Source organism: Ptychodera flava, chromosome 10 (genome assembly GCF_041260155.1).
Source record: "Ptychodera flava strain L36383 chromosome 10, AS_Pfla_20210202, whole genome shotgun sequence".
Classification (NCBI taxonomy): domain Eukaryota; kingdom Metazoa; phylum Hemichordata; class Enteropneusta; family Ptychoderidae; genus Ptychodera; species Ptychodera flava.
Window position 1 is genome coordinate 1,450,848 of NC_091937.1, and position 21,556 is coordinate 1,472,403.

At 38.1% G+C, this 21,556-nt stretch overlaps 1 protein-coding gene across 1 annotated transcript; it reads left to right on the forward strand.

The window, feature by feature from the left end:
* The first annotated feature begins 4,702 nt into the window (after positions 1–4,702).
* Positions 4,703–20,404, forward strand: LOC139141713 (monocarboxylate transporter 12-like). Its single transcript, XM_070711320.1, has 5 exons — positions 4,703–4,812; positions 10,383–10,597; positions 11,964–12,107; positions 12,620–13,588; positions 19,383–20,404. Exons 2-5 carry the CDS (start codon positions 10,384–10,386, stop codon positions 19,553–19,555), a joined length of 1,500 nt encoding a protein of 499 aa, XP_070567421.1. The 5' UTR covers positions 4,703–4,812; position 10,383; the 3' UTR covers positions 19,556–20,404.
* The last annotated feature ends 1,152 nt before the right edge of the window (positions 20,405–21,556 follow it).

Here is a 21,556-nt window from a genome sequence, read left to right on the forward strand (position 1 = left end):
TCCGTCTACTGCTAGTACATACCATAATTTTATACGTCACTGATTTGTTCATTCTCTGTGTGTTTCATAAAGCCAAGATGAATAAAAAGTCTGTTTCTCATCCTAGACTTATTGCAAAAATGATGCGGAGACGTGGGTTTTTCAGCTCCGCTGTCAGCGACGCGAAGCTTATCAAATAGGTTGATTTTCCATCGGCGTCTGTCGTCGTCGTCGTCCGTCGTCGTCCGTCAACAATTGCCTTCTCCTCTGAAACCGCAAGTCCGATTGCTTTGAAATTTTATATGCAGTTCACTTGGGGTGACCTTACTTAAGTTTGTACAAATCATGGTGAACTTTGCATATTTGTATTTTTAAGGCAATTTTTGCTGTTTTTGGTAAAACATTCTTCTTCTTCAAAACTACCGGTCAGATAGCTTTGATATTTGATGCATTGGTCCCTAGGGATGATCTATTTCAGATTTGTTCAAATTGTGCAGAAATATGCAAATTTGCATTTTTAAGGCAATTTTTGCCATTTTTGGTCAAAAAATATGTTTCTCAAAAGTACTGGTTTGATAGCTTTGAAATTTGGTATACAGGTTGCCATAGATGAACTAAGTAATATATATTGAATTTCTGATGAAATCTGTAATTTTGTATTTTGGGGCAATTTTTGCCATTTTTGGTCAAAAAATGTATATTTCCAAAACTACTCATCTGATAGCTTTGAAATTTGGTATACAGGTTTCTATAGATGAACTAAATGATGTTTATTGAAATTTTGATGAAATCTGCAATTTTGTAATTTTGAGGAATTTTTTTCATTTTTGGTCAAAAAATGTGTTTTTCAAAAAGTACTGGTCTGATAGCTTTGAAATTTGTACAGGTTTCTACTGATGAAATCTGGAATTTCGTAATTTTGGGGCAGTTTTTGTCCATTTTTGGTCAAAAAATGTGTTTCTCAAAAAGTAATGGTCTGATACCTTTGAAATTTGGTATACAGGTTCCTACAGATGATCTAAATGATATTTATTGAAATAATGATGAAATCTGGAATTTCGTAATTTTGGGGCAGTTTTTGTCCATTTTTGGTCAAAAAATGTGTTTCTCAAAAAGTAATGGTCTGATACCTTTGAAATTCGATATGCAGATTCCTACAGATGAACTAAATGTGATATATTGAAATTGTGATGAAATCTGCAATTTTGTATGTATGGGGCAATTTTTGCCATTTTTTGTTCAAAAACTTTGTTTCTCAAAAACTGCAAGTCGATAGCCTTAATATTTGGTTTTCAGGTTCAAAGGGATTATTTTAAGATATGATATATTGAAATTATGGTGAAATCTGCAATTTTTATATTTTGGGGCAATTTTTGTCATTTTTGGTCAGAAAATTTCATTCTCAAAAAAGTTACTTATCAGATAGCTTTGGTTGACATGTGCTTAGGGATGATCCAATGTGATATATTCAAATTATGATGAAATCTTCAATTGTGTATTTTTGCAGCTATTTTAGCCACTTTTTTCTGGCCACTGAAATGAGCTGTCAAAGATTTCCACCTTCATCAACATTGTCAAAAATAGTTATTCACAACATAAACACAGCGGAGCTATATCGGCCATTAGGTCGCTTGTTTTCTTCTCAATTTTGTTTATTCTCCGACCAACAAGAACTCGCAAAAACATTAAAACAACACAGGAGTGTACGCAGAGGTAAATGCCAGCAGTGTTGCGTTAGTAATTTTGTACTGCAACAGTCCTGCGGTTTGACTTTTATTGCAGCATTTGCACAGTTTTGAAAGCTTAAATATGTATACAGTTCTGAATGGAATGTTAGTATCAGTTACTTTGTTAACAGTTCTGTTTTATACAGCACTGTGTTGTACACTATCGTCTCGTATTTTTGCGGGTTTTTTTTATTTTGCCCATGAGCAGAAAAAAATGTTGACGCGGCGTGTCTGAATGATGCGCGCGAGGATGAGAAACAAATTTTGTATTTTTCTTGACCTAAAATGGCTTGTCAGCAATGCTTTCAGCAGGGTTCAAAGCTAATAATCAATTTAACGTTGAATGCGTCTCCACATCCCATTCACGTATCGGGGACTGATATTCGGACTTCAAAACGTTCACAACACATCGGTGTACTACTTTTTGAGACCCATTTAACGTTCATGGAGTAAATAAAGTTTTTGTGAGCCTATATTTGTGGAAATCGAAAACACAAAACTTATTTCCCTTATAGAGTTAAACAGGGAAGGCAAACTTGGAATTTCAAATGTCGATAAATATTTGGTCACACATTTCTCTCGTGCCAAAGTTTGCACGGTAACCCGTGATTCTTGTTCTTGCTTTGGAACAGAATAGGTTTAAAGTCTCCTTCAGGAACAAAACTTAAACTCTTTCTATTTCGAGACATGAACTACTTTGAGCTGAAATTATCATCCTTCCAGAAATATATTTGCATTATCTGCCATTTAAAATGGAGTGGACGAAATCATGTCTTAGTTACCAAATCATATTGTAAGTTTGAAATATCATTAATAAGTACTCGATTTCTGACCAAACGAATGGTCCTATCCTCGTTATGGTCTGGAGTACAATATAAAATATAAATATATAATTTATTAACCAAGGCAATTTTGTGCTTTTAGTGGGTATCACTGCATGGGAGGGGCAAATTTTATGAATGCTTGTATGGAGTTATGGCAAAAAACCTCCCCAAACCAGCCGAACTACAAAAATAAAACTGACCTTTCTGAAAAGGTGATAACGAGCAGAAAAGTGCACCTCGCAAAGAGTCATGCCATATTGACGATAAAACTTTTATAACACTTTCAATATTGGCAAAAGTAGCTCCAAGTTTTGAAAATATTGTGTTATATGTAGTGTTTGCAAAGAATTTTGGACTATGTGATTACATACATTTAAACAACAAGGATTAGCAAATACATGTAGAAATAAGAACACCAATGGGACAAGTGCTTTTTAATCAGTTATTCTGGCGAGTCACTATTTTCTGTCAACTATTCATTCACCAGTCGGAGGACAATGGTGTGCCAGTGACTGTGTACCAGTATCATATATGATATTGGGACCTTGTAGATGCTCCTCTAGTATTTGTCTCCAAGTATAAGGTTGGGAAGGGGATACATTACAAAATGTAAAAAAAGGCCTTTTCATAAAAATACTTCGAAACAATACACTGCACGCATTTTTCTTTTACTTTCTTCAGAGTCATTTGTTTTATAAACAGTAAAACAATGCAAGTGAAGACAGACTGATATGTGATTTGCAATCGAGAAACAGGGTTTATAAACAGTACTTTGAAAACACAACATACTGCAGGCATTTCTTTTATTTTTTAAATCAGTTCATATTGGATGAAAAAGGAACGACATGGATACTTCAGACAAAGACAGCAACATCATCAATATCGACAGTGTTGTGTTCTAAGACACCAACTGTTTTATACTTAATGTACATGCCTTTTCTTACACGACACGTCATAAGTCAGAACAAAAAAATCAGTGTATCTTCACAATTTGTCCATACTGATTGCTATTGGAAAATGATAAATTTGTAAGGATTTCGAGCTCCTCACAACAATTTTAACAAACGATTAACTAACATAAGGAAAAGTTACAAGTTTTTATACGTTGGTGGCTATGAGGTCGCATGACCATCATTTGCAAATTTCGGTCAAGTGTTTTATTTTGATTCTAAAAATGTATGGTTATGGGGACAGTCTTTGATTATTTCAGGAGTCAGAAGTCATGTAATCTAGTACTTTCAATTCAACCTCAGGGCCTTAGGGTGCAATGGGTTTATTAATCAAATCAGATGAATAATTGAGGGGGGTGGCATCACATTTTACGACTGATGAATTTGAGGGGTCAAATGTTAGAAATTGAATTCGGAGCGGGGTCGCTTTTTGCATTTAATTTGCAGCTTAAGTTCCACCGCCCCCCTCCTCCTAAAAAAACCCGAATGCTCCCTGTACGTTTGGCAGCGAACCCCGGGCAGCGTACACTTGAAAATAAAGGAAAACAATGATTATTTGATCTTCTTTTGTTGATGTTAGATTATGGAAATTAAGCATTCCTGACTTGAGGTCGAAATATTACTCTTTAAAGGGACAAAGTCGCCCATTTATCATGAATTTTGTTTGATACGAGATAGTACTTATATTGTTTGACATGTTGAAAGATACTGAATGAATGGGTGACCATGCATATATTCGACCCCGGTTGTAGACACGGTACATGAAACCATCGCGAAAATGAATTAATGGTCATGACCATTAATTCATTTTTGCGATGGTTTCATTTAATTTGTCTAAAACCGGGGTCGAATATAGGCATGGTCAACCATTCATTCAGTATCTTTCAACATGTCAAACAATATAAGTACTATCTCGTTTCAAACAATATTCACAACAAATGGGCGACTTTGTCCCTTTAAAGGTATGCCTATTCGAGACTGTATATCCTACATATTTACACACTACCTAGAACATGATGGAAAACACAATACTGAAACACTTCTGCAATCTTCTTGTAGCCTTATGCAAACGCGGCCACCGTTATAAAAATTATCATACCTTTAAAATCAGCAACTTACATTGAGAGGCGTGGCTAAGCCAGAAAACAATTCACAAAGATATATAGGAGTGGTCTTTTCTGATTGGCATCTACTTGACCAATCAAGTTATCTCCTATATCAGGTTATCTCCTGTGAACAATGCATCCATATCGCGTGCAACCGCAAACTTCTCCGTGGTGCTATTACTTGACAGCTGGAGCTACAAACCACATCTGAGACAAACGCAGCCAGGTAAGACCGTCTAGAACTCTTCTTTGGAATTATTTTAAGACTCTCCACTATCAAACGAATTCATGCAATTTTCGGGGTTTTCCTTGTTGAAAAACTAACTGATGACAGTAGAATAAAATTTAATGCCAGTGAGTTGCCAAAGTTTTGCATTATGCTTAGCCATGCGATTGAAAATCAAAACTAGCACATCGACTTGGCTTTATGAGTGTGTCGTTAAGAAACCACATTTTAACTAAAGCGTTTGGTGTTACGATTAGTATATATGACTGGGTAACTAGTGATGGATATCGTCACAGACATTTAGATCGTTGAATGAACTCAGAAACGATGCCAAGCTATTAGAGGTTTAATCTCTGACATTACAAATAGTGCACATTGTAACTCGCGTGAATCAACGGGATCCATTTTACAAATTATTTAAAATGTTGACTTTAATTTATTGTCATCCTTCAAGAACCTTAATTATGTGAAGATCTTTTTTAATTAAACAGATAATTTTTGTGCAATTTTGCACCTGTCAGAAATAAAGGCTGTTCACAATAAGTTCAAACATAGGAACGGCCTTGAAAAGCTCTCATCATTCAACGCAGACCTCCTTGACAGGCAGGTCAAACACGGTCATTGGATTAAACAAGGACGATTTCCAACGAATCTGTTCTTGTAGTAATAACATGATCAGGAATCGTACTGGTAAACCAAATACTAAGTGACAAGGAAATGTTCTAAAACCCAAAACAGGCACAATTTTTCGTTTATTTTTCGAAAAACGTAAAGGTATACAACAATAGGAGGCCGAACAAACTTAACAAGTTATCTCGATCTACGGCAGCAGCACAGAACATGGGTTCAGATGACCCATGACCTTCTGTATTCAAGCAGCGTGATATTATTAGATACCACGCAGGTCAGTGGCGTGACCAGGGGAGGTATTTGGGAAGCAAATGTCATCATTTGTATTGTTTCATGAACTAAATAATTGGAATTAAAAATGCCAGCCGGCAGTGCTCTATCTGCATTTATTCAATAAATGAGAAATAATATTTTATTTTGTCATGTCTCAAACTAGTGAAACAAGGCTATGCCCAGAAAAAGTAGAGAAGAATTTTGGTATCCGATGGCTGTCAGTACAATTTGCAGAGTCTATAGGGCTGTGTCTGTTGAGTGTCATTGGAAAGTTTGTTTCGCGTTCAATTAAAAATCCAGCAAAACTGCGTTGGAAGTAAAATACAGATTAGTTCAGATCCTATATGATCCTAAATGAAGATTTCAAGGAGAAGGGTGTGTAGAGTAGTACTTTGTAATACTTTCGTAATTTGTAATACTGCAGTAAATTGTAATAAACTTTGGAGTAATTTGTAATAATTGAACTAGCGCAATTTGTAATAAAATTTGGAGTAATTTGTAATAACAATCACTGCAGTGATTTGTAATAAAACTCGGAGTAAATTGTAATAACGCTTTTTTGATGAACCAATCTCTAATTTGAATGATGGTACTAGTCAGTGAGCAGACGCTGATTACATATCCTTTTATTTCGAGCAAACATGATTTTTTCGAGCAACCATGTTTTAGCAAAGTTTTGACATGTAAAAAAATAGATGGATTTTCAGGTAACAGGCGGCCTTCTAGCTATCTAGCAATCGTAGGGGGCGCCCTGCTATCCTTCCCTTAGAACCTAGTCATCAACAAGCACTGTGTAAGTGTTTTCAATAAACTTCTTGCGTCGGCGACATAGGTTTACTTGGCGATGTTTCGAGTGGAAAATATCCTATACCTTTACCATTTCCAAAGGTTTTTTTCCTACAAAATTTCGATACATTGCCGAAGTTTTGAAAATATTCCAATCATTATTACTCTTAAAGAAATGCAAGAATTATAAGCCTGGAAAGGAGTCAGCTACTATCGCTCCAGGTAAAAAACATAACCAATGACTCCTTGATTCTTTCGAACGAAACTTTAGTGTGCTAAGCCCCGCTTAAGCTATTCAAAAGTTTCGGTTCTCAGGGAAGGATGGCAGGGCGCCCCCTAACGTGGATAGATAGATAGTAGGCCACGATGCTGAAGTTGGACTCAGTTTCGGATTCGGTTTCGGATTCGGTTTCGGATTCGGTTTCGGATTCGAATAACTGAGAATAGTTTTATATTTCCAGCTTATGTTATTATTTTTTCGAAAATATGATAACTACTGATATACACAAGGAGATATTTTAACTAGATCACCTTACTGCACATGTAGTATATATTTCATGACATAAATGTTTCGCACATAATCATAATTTATACAGTTTAAAATACAAAAAACTTTAGGCAGTAGAGCAAGAAACTATAGTGCATGAATACACCAAACAAAACTGCTGGAAAATTAGTCAAAAGTTACAACTCATGAGCAATTATGGGTATTATGCAGTTTAGACTATTCAAGCTAACAGTACTTCGCACAATACAAAGGAAAGCATTCAATGCAATCTTTATTATACAACATATTAACTGATAGTTTAGTCCAGGTTTGGTATGGTACATTCAAAATGAAATCTGTGTAGAACAACATCAACCAAAACAGCAAAGTAATACAGCACATTAGCATTATACCATGTAACACACATTGTGACATATAAACAAATTATAGTATAAATGTTTTGTAAATGTCGTTGTCCTTGCTCGACACTTCCTTTTAATTTCGAATTAAAGTGCTTCGAAGTTCTCTGTAATTTCTATTTTTTAACCATTTTGATTGTGAACATATGCACACAATTTATTCTTTAAAATATATACTACATATGCCGGTAGGTAATCCAGTAAAAACTTGTTCTTGACGACAAATATTTATCTTTTCATACGAAAATACTGAAGACTATTTTATTTTCACAGAAATTTATATTAACTGAAAACAGATTTTCATTGTTTCACTGTCTTATTTTAACTTTGTCTAGTCTGATTTGATTTTATTGTGGCAGAAAAACAGGTCCGGCGAAAGTAATGAAAATAAATTCCAAGTGAAAATAAAGTATTCCACAGTATAACTAAATCGGCTGAAAATATAAACTTTCTTTCAGTCACTCGAATCCGAAACCGAATCCGAAACTGAATCCGAAACCGAATCCGAAACCGAGTCTAATTTCAGCGTCGTTAGAAGGCCGTGCAGGCGGCAGAAGTTGCAACTGAAAAATGATCAGAGGGCAGCGCTGCCCCAAGGGCAGCTCATAGTGGACGAAACATGTGCACAACATTCAATGACGTCACTGATGAGCTGTATATCTACCCTGAGGGCAGCTCAGATATATTGCTGCCCTCAGGGCAGATTGGCAGAAAGGATAGGAAATGTATGTCTGCCCTGAGGACAGCTCAGATATGTTGCTGCCCTCAGGGCAGATTGGTAGATGGGATAGGAAATGTATGTCTGCCCTGAGGGCAGCTCTGATATATTGCTGCCCTCAGGGCAAATTAATAGATATACAATTATGCAATAATGTGTGAGCATAGCAAATGTGTGTCTGCCCTGAGGGCAGCTCAGATATATTGCTGCCCTCGGGCAGATTGGTAGATAGTTTAGGAAATGTATGTCTGCCCTCAGGGCAGATTGATAGATATACAATTACACAATGATGTGTGAGCATAGGAAATGTATGTCTGCCCTGAGGGCAGCTCAGATATATTGCTGCCCTCAGGGCAGATTGGTAGATATACCCTATGCAATACTTTCAGGATAGGAAATGTCTGTCTGCCCTGAGGGCAGCTCTGACATATTGCTGCCCTCAGGGCAGACATATTTATATATCCTATCCTTAAAGTATTGCATAGTGTAATCTACCAATCTGGACTTAGATCAGCAATAAGTTTTGCATAGTGTATATCTACCGATCTGCCCTGAGGGCAGCAATTTATTAGAGCTGCCCTTAGGGCAGACATACATTTCCTATCCTATCTGCCAATCTGCCCTGAGGGCAGCAATATCTGAGCTGCCCTCAGGGCAGACATACAGTTCCTCAGTGACGTCATTGGATGTTGTGCACATGTCTACTCCGCTCTGAACTGCCCTAAGGGCAGCGCTGCCCTAAGGTCATTTTTCAGTTGCAACTTCTGCCGCCTGCGAAGGGCCGTCTGTTACCTGAAAATCCATCTATGTTAAAACTGTGCTAAAACATGATTACAAGAAAACATGTTTGCTCGAAATAAAATGATATGTAATCAGCGTCTGTTCACTTACTAGTACCACCATTCAAATTAGAGATTGGTTCATCAAAAAAGCTTTATTACAATTTACTCCAAATTTTATTACAAATCCCTGCAGTGATTGTTATTACAAATTACTCCAAATTTTATTACAAATTGCGTTAGTTCAATTACTCCAAATTTCATTACAATTTACTGCAGTATTACAAATTACGAAAGTATTACAAATTACTGCTCTACAGGATGTTTCCTATTATTGATATATATGATGTACGTAGTTAGGGTAGAGACCCTAACAGATAGACCTTGTGATGACAGAAAATAGCCCTCAATAGTTGAACATGATTTCTATAGCTCCAGGGCTATCTAAACCAGTGATAATTATAACATGATTTCTATAGCTCCAGGGCTATCTAAACCAGTGATAATTATAACATGATTTCTATAGCTCCAGGGCTATCTAAACCAGTGATAATTATAACATGATTTCTATAGCTCCAGGGCTATCTAAACCAGTGATAATTATAACATGATTTCTATAGCTCCAGGGCTATCTAAACCAGTGATAATTATAACATGATTTCTATAGCTCCCAGGGCTATCTAAACCAGTGATAATTATAACATGATTTCTATAGCTCCAGGGCTATCTAAACCAGTGATAATTATAACATGATTTCTATAGCTCCAGGGCTATCTAAACCAGTGATAATTATAACATGATTTCTATAGCTCCCATGGCTATCTAAACCAGTGATAACAGAAAATCATGCTTGCAGTAGTACATGAAGTGACATGGCAATGATGTATCTGTAATTGCGTAAAGTTGCAACAAATTGGTCTGACAATTTGAACTCAGCCTGTGGTGCGCAATTTTTGATTTTCCTTTTTTATACTTCAATATTGACTCATTTTCTTCTACAATATTGCTAAAACAAACATTTAAAATATCTTGTTGGATGTCAATTATAATAAGCTTGAAAACTTGAACGCTACAGGTGTTAAATTAAATCTTAGGATGTTCAATATGGGAACAGCCACGCTACTTAAAAAAATTGACATGATCGTCGGCCCTCTGCCAAGGTCTTATACCTTCACACAGCTTATTTGTTACATCATATACATAAATTTAATGTTTTTATCCAAAAATAAGTTTCTTACCTTTGTTGAGGGAAGAACAAAAAGTTACTTTTAAAATCTAAGACCTGGCAATCAATATCTCATTTTCGCTTTACAGATTCATTGTGTGAAGATTTATCTCAGACTTTCTAAAATGACAAATCGTCTGGAAGCACACTGTGCTTCTTACACAACATATAAACTGAAGCTGGTAAAAGTCTCACCAAAACTTATTAGAAAAAGCATGTTCACTTTACATAAATCAATTTCCTCTCTTTGAAGGATGGGTGATGCGAATAAATACAGAGGTTGTGAGCCTCCTGATGGTGGCTATGGTTGGGTAGTAGTTGCTGCTGGATTTGTTGTGTTCTTCATCGCCGGGGGAACCTTTGCCGTCGGTGGAATCTTTGTAGTTGAATTCATGGAATATTTTAAGCAAGGTGCTGCACAGGCTGCGTGGATTGGAGCTTTGTTTGGAGTTAACATCACTAGTATAGGTAAGCTTTCACGATTTCATCATTTTGTACTTTTAACGTAATTTGTAGTATTTGCACCAGCCAAGCAAGACTTGGTTCAAATCGGTGATCAAGTGAACTTACATTGTAAATCACTTCAGGTCATAACCGTGATGATGATCCTTTTTGTGTGAAACTCTTTGAGTGAGACAATCGCTGTGCAATCTGAACCACACGGAGTGTAACGGAGTCTGTGGAGCTGATCTCGCGGTGCACTTGCACATATGTAGGGAATACTCCAAACCGTAACTTAAAAAACAGTGACGATTGCGCTACTACATCGCATCATAGACACGCATCCACATATCTTCTATTCCGACAGACCAAGTAGAATGCGCCTCAGCCAATGTTCGGACTCTCAAACTTTTCCACTTTTCGGGGGTTAGTATCCAAGTTCATGGAATAAATCTGTAAATGGGTTTTCATCTGCTTGTTTTTGTGAATATTGAAAATGGAATTTTACCCATAGAGTTAACGCAAAGATGCCAACCATTTTGAATATCAAGTGTATCAAGTGTTTTTCTTGCACCGAATTTCGAACGGTGACCTCTGATTTTTAATTTTTATCTCGAAAGGAGATCGTTCAAGGTTTCCTTTAATAAGACAGGTTTGTCAGTTACTTGTTACTGACGTCTTTCAACCCACTGCTTGTTCTGAATCATTATCTACTAGTACTAAATCAATAAACGCAAACAAGAACTTGTCCAAAGGTCGATTCAATGTCTAAAAAACAAATATAAAGGAAACAAACCACTTTACCATACCTTGAGAAGTGACAGTGCATGGTTTCCTATCCTACTATTCGGTCCTTCACCATCGATCATACTACACAGAGTGTTAACTCCAGTAGGGCACCCAATCTTGTCTGCAGCACGACAATCTCTTCAGTTTGGGCATATTCCTGCCCCATTTCAATTACTTCACTGCCCGAGGGACGGGCATGCTTGTCTTCCCGTCCCTCGGTCACATAGGGCAGTGCATGGACCATACAAGAGATCTGGTCGTGTGCTATGTATATTCCGTTGAAAGATTGTATGTTAACCTTCATTTCTGACTCAATGCTGTACATTTCAAAGTATAATAACAAACTGACTTATTTGCAATTGAATGACCAACATGATACAAAAAAAAAATAAATAAATAAAAACTGCAGAAACCACGATTGTATATCTCCATGCACCATAAATACATTGAAGTCGGTGATGTAATTTCTCTGTGTTGTGTCAAAACGGCAGATATGGCTGAGGAAAAGCTACTAGAAGGTAAGTACGTTATTGAAGCAGGGAGCCTTGTGACATTGAATTATCCCTAACGTTACTATATTCACACATCTTGGATTGTTTTCCAGGACCTTTGGCTGGGCTGATGACAACTCACTTTGGATCACGTCCTACGGTTATGTTTGGTGGTTTTCTTTCGACCATTGGGTTCGTTTTGTCATCATTTGCACCGTCTCTCAAGTTTCTGTACTTGTCATATGGCGTGTGTATTGGTACGTACATGTTCATGCAGATTTTACTTGCTGGTGTTGGATTAAAGTTAAGGATAATCGATATCTCCAGCTGTGAAGTCGGTACTGACATCTGCTATTAAATTTGTGTAAATTGAATTTTTGTAGATGTACGAAACAAGAAGAAAGCAGAACTGAGAAGCCTGTCTCACACTCATATTACGTTGCTTGTGCAGTAAATTATATTTTATATCACCGTTCACAAACTTCGAATTCAGTGGTATTGTTGTTGGCGACAGGTTCTTCTATTGTCACTGGCTGGCTTTGTTCCTTTCAGAGGATTAGGTTGATTTTACGATGTCGACTTGGAAATTTATTTATTGATTTTACCAACATCGTGTGTTTTCATTTTTCCGAAGACCTATTGAACCACATTTAACACAATATGTTTTTTTTTATGGAACGAACGCCGGACTCGAGTGAACAAAATAAGTCATGTGTTTTTGTTCACAGTATTATTTGTTTTTAGCTCAGCGTTTCTTTTTTACTCGTAGGATGGGGATTTGGAATTGCCGTAATACCAACTGTGGTGATTATTAGCGAGTACTTCAGGAAAAGATATGCTATTGCAAACGGAATAACCTTTACCGGAGCTGCAATTGGAACTCTCGTCTTGCCACCTATATACAATATTCTGATCAGAGAATACTACTGGTGGGGCGCCCTGCTCCTTGCTGGTGGTCTCAGTGCACAACTTATGGTATGTGGTGCCTTAATGAGGCCATTGTCATTAAGGATGAGGGGATCTCAGAGAAACAAACATTTACAGAACAAAGTTAGGGCAGATGACCAAAATCGTACCGGTGTCGCAAACGTTAATGAACAAGTTGTGTCGTTACTGGGCAGAGAAACAGATGCCCATCTCCAAAATGACAAAAAGACCTACAACACAACAAGCAGTGGTACTTGGATAACTGACAAATCTATTCTCGATTCAAGCAATTTTAATTTAAAACGAAAAATACGACAAAAACTTGAAAATTTCTTTTCGATGATAGGAATAACTTTGTTCATGGAATATCCTACATTTACAATAATCTGTATAGCTCAGTTTTTAGAAGGATTCGGTTGGAACACTGCCATAACTCTCCTTGTAGCTCGAGCGGTCTCATCTGGGATTTCAAAAATGGATGCATCACTCATGTTGACAGTACTTGGCGCCACCAGTCTATTAGGACGAACTTGCCATGGAATCATCGTCGACCATGGACTCATATCTCCTATTCGTCTCTTTGGCATTGCCATCGCAATAGGTGGTGTCGGAATGCTACTGAACCCTCTGACTAACATTTACGGAATATTAGTGGCTTTAGCAGCTCTACTTGGACTTTCTTCTGGTACATATCAACCTCTTGTACCAGTGTCAATCAGGGCATGTATTGGAGAGCAGCATTTATCTACAGGTGTTGGACTTGACTATTTTATCATGGGCATTGGTTACGTGGCTGGTCCACCGTTTTCGGGTGAGAAAGTTTTTAATTACATATTGCAGCAATAGCAAGTATGAATGATCGCTGTTACATTTCGGGTCAAGGATAATCACATTCGTATGGCAGGACTGGTTGAGGCATCTTCAGTGGTAGCTGCAATAATTGTAGCCCTTGGTTGGTGGGGATTGGGCTTCTGTCGTGCGGCTCGCGCCTTGCCCCAACCAGGGCTACAATTTCTTCCTATACCTGCTAGTGTAAAAGCTGCAGTGCGGATCTGCACTGCATGGTCAAGGCACACACGGGGCCGCATTATTAGAGAATCTCGCCTTACCGTGTGCGAATTTCACTATAATCCTGCTCCCGGATAATGTTAGAGCCCTTGTAACTCCTATCGATGGTCAACTTTACTCCTTGCAGCTGAAAAATGACAGTTTAATGACTCAGGCGCGAAGTCAATTCGAACTGGACCGCCGTCGTTGAACTCTGTACCCAGCCGACTTGTACCATTACATTTTAGGGGTGGCCGACAGTGAGGGACTAATGAAAACGGTGGCACTAGCAGTACAGTAGCGCGCTAGTGGCAGTATAGTTATTGTTATTTTAACGCTATCTTTTTGGAGGATTGAAAAAGGTAATAGGACTGTTTGCTCCTTTTCAATTACTGCTAGAATACCACTATCGCTGAAAGCAAAGAGAGACCAGTGACCATTGAAGAACTTGCCATCTTTATTTCCTGAGAAGTGAAGAGATATTCACGCAATGCAAAGTCTGTCGTCTCGTCTTTGCCATTTTATACAGATGCTCTGACAACAAGAGGACACCGCAATATAATTATAAAATATCCAATCGACATTTACGGCTACTATACTATACGATATAGATCTCTAAGGCTATAAAATCTTCAATATATATCGGATATTTACCCGCCTAATTAACAAACTCTAGTATCATCTAGTAGCGAAGTTCGAGCCAGACTAGCGCTTGGCCAGAGCTGTAAAGTGGTGAAATGTCTGACAAATATTCGCGACTCTTTTTAATCTTGAAGCTTATAGTGGTACATTTTCCGACTGTTTCAAATGTGCTGAAATAGTTCCGATGTTAACAACTATAGGCCTATCTCCCTTCTACCAGTTCAATCTAAAATACTAGAAAAACATGTTTATATTAGTTTTTACAGTTTTATGCATTTAATCTTTTTTGTCACAACTCACAATCATCAGACAACATCACTCTTGTCACATTGCTTTAGTCAAGTTAACTGACCAGGGTCTATACTTTTACAGAATATAGATGAAGATAATTGTTTTTAGATATACTTAAAGATTTTTTTCATCGTTGATCATAACATTTTGCTGAGTGAACTTTCTGTGTACATGTTTTCTGATTTGTCACTGAAGTGGTTTCGATCAGACCTTGCAGGAAGAAGTCAATGTTAGCTATTTAGGTGTACACGCTCATGTTTTGTCGATTGGTGCGGTGTATCTCAGGAGTCCATTTTTGGTCCACTTCTGTTTTTGATCATGTTATGTATGTCATTTTCCCCCACACTCATCATGACATGAGTTTAATTAGTCCGGAACATTCTCAACTTTGTGTGAAAATGGGAAGCTTTAAATAGATACTACTACTGTACTGTGACTACTACTACTTCGGTGCTTCAAATTTTATCCGATTTATTCAAAAACTGCTGAGGTCAATATCAAAGCATGTATGTAAAACATGCTGATTCAAGGAATTTGTTACAAAAAGAAAGATGTATCCATGAAAAAGCACAGATGTGAAAATGCTGTAAAGAAATCCTCATACAACCCGGCCTACTTCATCATTAAGATGTATGTTGACAGACAAGAAAATGCCGAAATTTTAAATTGATAAACACTGCATTATTGAAGTAGTCATGAGCAAACGGATGGAGGAAGTCCATCTGATTAAAATCAGGTGTAGAGTACGGCGACGTCTTCTTATGCGTACGCGGTATTCTCTCCGAGTCGCTGTCGCCTCTCACTACGCGACAGCGAGAGAATACCGCGTACGCATAAGAAGACGTCGCCGTACTCTACATCTGATTTTAATCAGATTGGAGGAAGTCGCTCCTATATTAGGCTATTTCCATACTGAGTTCATCATGCACACTGTAAAGTTCACTATGATTCGAAGCGAGACTACATAAATGTCCTGTGAGAAAATTAATCTGGAATGTAATCCGCGTTTGTGTAATGAGTTAAGAAATGCTACGACCCTACAAAAACAGTAAAATACCTACGTGTTGTATACAAATAGCAAAGTATTTGGCAAAGCTGCACTATAAGTAACTATAAATAAATATCGGCGATTTCACAGACCCGGCGTGCCGTGGCACAAGGCTAGTCATTGTAGTATCGTCTAGAGTCCGGAAATTGCCGATAAATATTCTGTAAGGGACGGACCATTAGATCTTGGGAGGGGGGTGGTCAAAAACAGAAAAAAAAATTTTCAGAGCAGAAAGTTAGGAAAAAAAAATCTTCAAACTAGTCTGCAAAATAAAAAAAAAAAAATAAGAAGACAAAGGCGTAAAAAAAAATCTGCAAAAGTCTGTAAAAATTTTGATTTTTTTAGATTTTACCGACAGAAAGCAACTTTCTGTATTTTTTAGTACATCCTCCCGGCACATTTTTAATTTTAATTTATACATTAAGAGTGACTGTATCCCTTATACTGGAAGTTGTGATTATCTTATCTTTTCAGGACTTTTGTATTCTGATCACTTGAAAATTATGAAATTATAGAACCTGTTTTCTACTTGTTTCCTGCGTACAAACCAAGCAGGTACACTAGGTAAAACATTGAAACTATGGTATGGTTGTCAAGACAGAAAGTTGTATTTGCCTTTTAAGATCAAGGTAAACAGATGCAGGCCACATCAGTTTCATTTTTTTCACAGCATTTTATTGCAATGATGACTGCAAGAATGGGTGAACAAGTAGAAACACGTCAATAATGATAAAACAACATATCAAGTCATTATGTATTATTTTGCTTTTAAAAAGGCATTTTCAATTCTTTTTTCTCAAAAAACAGCCTCAAAAAACAACAGCAACACATGTTTTAACATTCAAGAATACACTACGTAGAATGCCATCTATCCAACAAATCCCAACACAAAACACACAAAAGGGGTTGAACTTTGAAAGTTTCTCGATAGCAAATACTGAATAAATCTGCATGGTTAATCGTTTTTGTGTAGCAAATTTCAAAGAAATTGGACAAGCCCTTTCAGAGAATACAGATTTTTTGACCATGAATGGCATAAATTGCCCTAAAAAGACAAATATTGAAATTTCAACACATCTATACACATCCAATCAATTTGGACATGCTGCTACAGAGAAATAGATGTTTTGATCAAAAAAGGGCAACAATTGCTCTAAAAACACAATATGCAAATTTAACTATATTATTTAGCTTATTTTAGCTTCTCAGCTTGTCAAAATCAAATTTGAATCATGAGATATGCATGATGTTTGGTGGGGTGCATGTAGCCATTTCACCACGCAGTAGAAAGGGAAGCCAGGAAACCAAAATAGTCAATTTTCAAAACTATAGGAAGCTACTGAGGAGCAAGAAGACCATGTTTCAGAGGAAGATGTGTAATCCGAAAAAAATGCTCCCAAAGTGCCACCAAATAACACCATTTTAATCTCTATTTTTCAAAAGCTCCAACGGCAGGAGGGGGACACCCCCTCCTGACCACCCCCCGCAAAAATACTCCCCAAGTGCCATCAAATAACACCATTTTAATCTCTATTTTTCAAAAGCTCCAACGGCAGCAGGGGGACACCCCCTCCTGACCACCCCCCGCAAAAATACTCCCCAAGTGCCACCAAATAACACCATTGTAATCTCTATTTTTCAAAAGCTCCAACGGCAGGAGGGGGACACCCCCTCCTGACCTCCCCTTCAAAAATACTCCCCAAGTGCCACCAAATAACACCATTGTAATCTCTATTTTTCAAAAGCTCCAACAGCAGCAGGGGGACACCCCTCTCCTGACCTCCCCCCCCCCCGTGACCGCTTGCGTGGCCGCTTGTGGTGCTTGGCACCACATCTTTGCCCTCTTTATCTTCAGACAGCGACAAACAAAAAAAAATTATAAATCTGAAAATTTACTCTGAAAAAAAAAATTTGCACAGCTAATCTCAAATGGAAAAAAAAAATTTCAGAAATTTACAATAGTAAAAAAAAAATTTTCACAATTTCATTGTGACCACCCCCCCTCCCAAGGTCTAATGGTCCATCCCTAAGTATAGGCGATTTCACAGACGCAGAGTGCTGAGTCCAGTGTCGATCGGCGATTTCACAGTAATCCCGAAATCGTCGATATGTCAAACTTTGATACTAGATGGAAAATATCCGATTTTTAAAAAAAATGTTCAAAGTCACGCCGTCATGGACAAGAATGCCGTTTTGGCATCCCACTTCACACATTGTGACCTTTTTAGTCGAACAGATTTTGCTTGGAACCACTCTTTCCACATTGAACAACAGCGGCATCTTGTAAATGTAGTTGTACCAATGAGGTGGATGGTTGAACTTAGTTGTGAAAGTTGAACTAGTTATGGAGTTTAACTTAGGCACACGCCTCTGAACAATATGCATGGACACAAAGTTCTAACTGCTTCAAATGACCCTTTCCCGTGTAGGATTTATTGAACTAGTACGTAACATATTTGAGAAAGTTGGGAAGATGAACTAATTAAAATGCGTAGTTGAACTTCGGCAAAAGTATCTCTCTTTATTCACCAAGAGTTATATATTGTCATGAAAATTACCCACCCCTTTCAATCCCATAAACTAGTCCTACGAGTATGGCAAGAGTGTCCGGCTTTGGCTCCGGAGGCAGTGAAGGGCTACCCATAAGCATGCTCATTCAGCTCCCTCACACCTGTCGGCCACCCCTAAAATGTAATGATACAAGTCGGCTGGGTACAGAGTTCAACGACGGCGGTCCAGTTCGAATTGACTTCGCGCCTGAGTCATTAAACTGTCATTTTTCAGCTGCAAGGAGTAAAGTTGACCATCGATAGGAGTTACAAGGGCTCTAACATTATCCGGGAGCAGGATTATAGTGAAATTTGCACACGGTAAGGCGAGATTCTCTAATAATGCGGCCCCGTGTGTGCCTTGACCATGCAGTGCAGATCCGCACTGCAGCTTTTACACTAGCAGGTATAGGGAGAAATTGTAGCCCTGGTTGGGGCAAGGCGCGAGCCGCACGACAGAAGCCCAATCGCCACCAACCAAGGGCTACAATTATTGCAGCATCTTCAGTGGGTGAGTGACCATGTCACTATCTAATATTGCCAGACTAATAAATCCTCTCTAAGAGTGTAGGTAAATCCACAGGTTTAAGGCAGAAGGCCGAACCGCGGAGGTAGTGGTACTGTTCTTTACACTACTACCGAAGTTCGCCTTCCGCCTCAGACTTCGATCCCGGGCATTCGATCGACTATCCAAGCAACACTGCAAGCACCTGCGGGTAAAACACATTAACTGCGGTCCTAGCAGTAAAAATACTAATGATTGCACTGTCAATCTAGACGTCCAGACTCACTGTATGTAATGTAAGGGAATGTAATGTCTGTATGTATGAGCTGGTTTAATAGCTGACCTAGAGGTAGAAAATGCCTTCGAAGCAGTACGACTTCTCGGGGGCTGCCAAAAGTGTACTATTTCCAAAAAGTGTCTTTCAGTTAATTTCAAAGGAGTAACAGGAAAAGAAACATCGAAATTCAACAAAAAACCACGAATATAAAGTTTTACAGATTTTAATTTTCCCATCCTTTTCCAGGTTGGCTTTATGATACCATGGGGGATTACAAAGCAGCTTTCTTCGTGGCCGGTGCAACTCTGCTTGCTGGTGGCATATTGATCATACTGGCACCATGTTTAGGAAGTTTGTGTTCAAGAAATGCAGATCGTCAGTCGAACATACACAGCGAGAAGTTTCACAACGTTGTGTAGAATCGCCGAAGCCTCATCTCTAGCCCTGTCCCTTCCCTGATGATGACATACAGACTTGCAGATACACTGCAGTCTGCCAGGGTTGCCCTGGGAAAGATTGACAAATGACTTCAACCGGTCATCACCCACAATTGGTGATGTCAGTCACGCTTGCTAGAACACACTATCAAACAATTTGGGAGCTTTTCAGTCATTATGAGGATAGGCCGGATGGATTGGAGGATGGTGTATTTTTTACAATCCTGCCCTTAGGGACTTTCACATTCTGCAAACCTGGCCTGGTTGGTGGGGGTGGGGGGAGGGGGCTTAATTTACGCTTGCTAGAAACAAAATCTCAGTGTGTTGGTTACAGCGCAAAGAAAAAACTGCAACAATCCAGTGACCATTGCCATTAGCTGGATGGAAGTATTACACCATACTATAAAGAAGTTCCTTTGACTAAAGTATAGTACTTTAACTGACTTTAATTTCACTATCAAATTATTTTAATTCAATCTTGCTTTTTTACCAGAAGTATCACTTGAAAAGTGACAGAATGACAATTCACTGAAGGAGAAATAAATTGATTCCTACCATACATACAGTACATCCCATAAGTTTGATACATAAACATTTTCTGTATGACAAAACAAAAACATCAAACAAATGACAAGCCTAAGTTTGCTGTGAAATCATTCTAATAACTCGGTAAAACACGCGTACGCCTCTCTTGTATACAAATATGAAATATGACATCTTGGGCGTTATCTCCACGTATTTCTATGTAAATATCTGCATGTAAGCTTATTTAAGCCAGGTAGACATTTACGTACTTCAAACTATTCGGAATAAAGGAGATAGTGAAATATAGTCACTTTGGAACGGTCTTTTTGAAACGGTTGCGACGTTTCGATCCAACTACAACGGAGCTTGATCACGCAATGATGTTAATTATTCAGCGTTAATATGTCTCTGTAGCTGGCGGAATAATATGTCCGTAAATTTATGGTAATTGATATCCTTGGTCTCTATTCATGATTGGCCTCCGTTGTTTTATGTAGATGGCTTCTTTTACTTTACGTTTCAACCAGTCCTGTTCCCTGGCTAGGACCTTGGTATTATGCCAGGAAACGCTATGACCAGTGGCGTTGCAGTGCTCCCCAATTCCAGTAGTCTTTTCCCTGTTGGTGTGTTCTTTAAAGCGGACACACAATGGACGTTTTGACTCTCCAATGTATGTGTGACTACTGTCCTGGTCACAGGTGATGTGGTATATTTATTCGGAATAAAGTTGAAAAAAGGGGTCAAATTTTAGAAAGGGGACGGGGGAGGGTCTCATTTTTACGGAAGGCATCCAGATGTCTCCCTTCACATATAACTGAAAGCACCCTTAGTTAGAAATATCAATTTCCTCCAGATAAACGTCGATCAGAACGAATATCGAGTATTATGAAGACTTAGAAACTGTATAAGTATTCAAGATATCATAGAAAATAACGTTTATATGCTGTGATCTGTATTTCCCCACATTAACTTTGCAGAACCTATTGATTTGGGTTTTCTTTTCATATCATCTAGCACTGAGGTGAAAACATCTCTATCAATATCTGTCTCTACCAATACCAGACGCCATATGAAGTCATCGTTAAGCATGTTCCTACTGCGCAGACTCCACTCTCACCAGGAACTACTAGTAATATTTTCTCTCACCAAACTCAAAAAGTGAAATACACAGATATAAACGAAGGCTATTTCAAACGAGGGAGATGACTATTCGTTGAACGAATTCTAGGTTTACAATTTGATTTGACATTTTGAAAAAGAACGCCAATCGGTCGATAAAGCTTTCATGTCGTTGACGAATTACGCGTATATATGTCCGTCTTTGACAGAAATGAGCAATCTGTCTGTGCAAACACCTGTATTCCGATATCGCCAACAATGTTTTTCTCTTTCCAACCTACAGTATTTACACAACTTGTAGATCAGCATGCCATCATAGAGCGACCTTTTTAATCAAAA

What these genes read in the sequence shown, in the direction of transcription:
- LOC139141713 (XM_070711320.1), top strand. Translation starts at nt 10,384, where the DNA reads ATGGGTGATGCGAATAAATACAGAGGTTGTGAGCCTCCTGATGGTGGC. An exon ending in AGTTAACATCACTAGTATAG is followed by an intron (nt 10,598 to 11,963) that starts GTAAGCTTTCAC and finishes ATTGTTTTCCAG; the next exon opens with GACCTTTGGCTGGGCTGATG. An exon ending in GGCTGGTCCACCGTTTTCGG is followed by an intron (nt 13,589 to 19,382) that starts GTGAGAAAGTTT and finishes ATCCTTTTCCAG; the next exon opens with GTTGGCTTTATGATACCATG.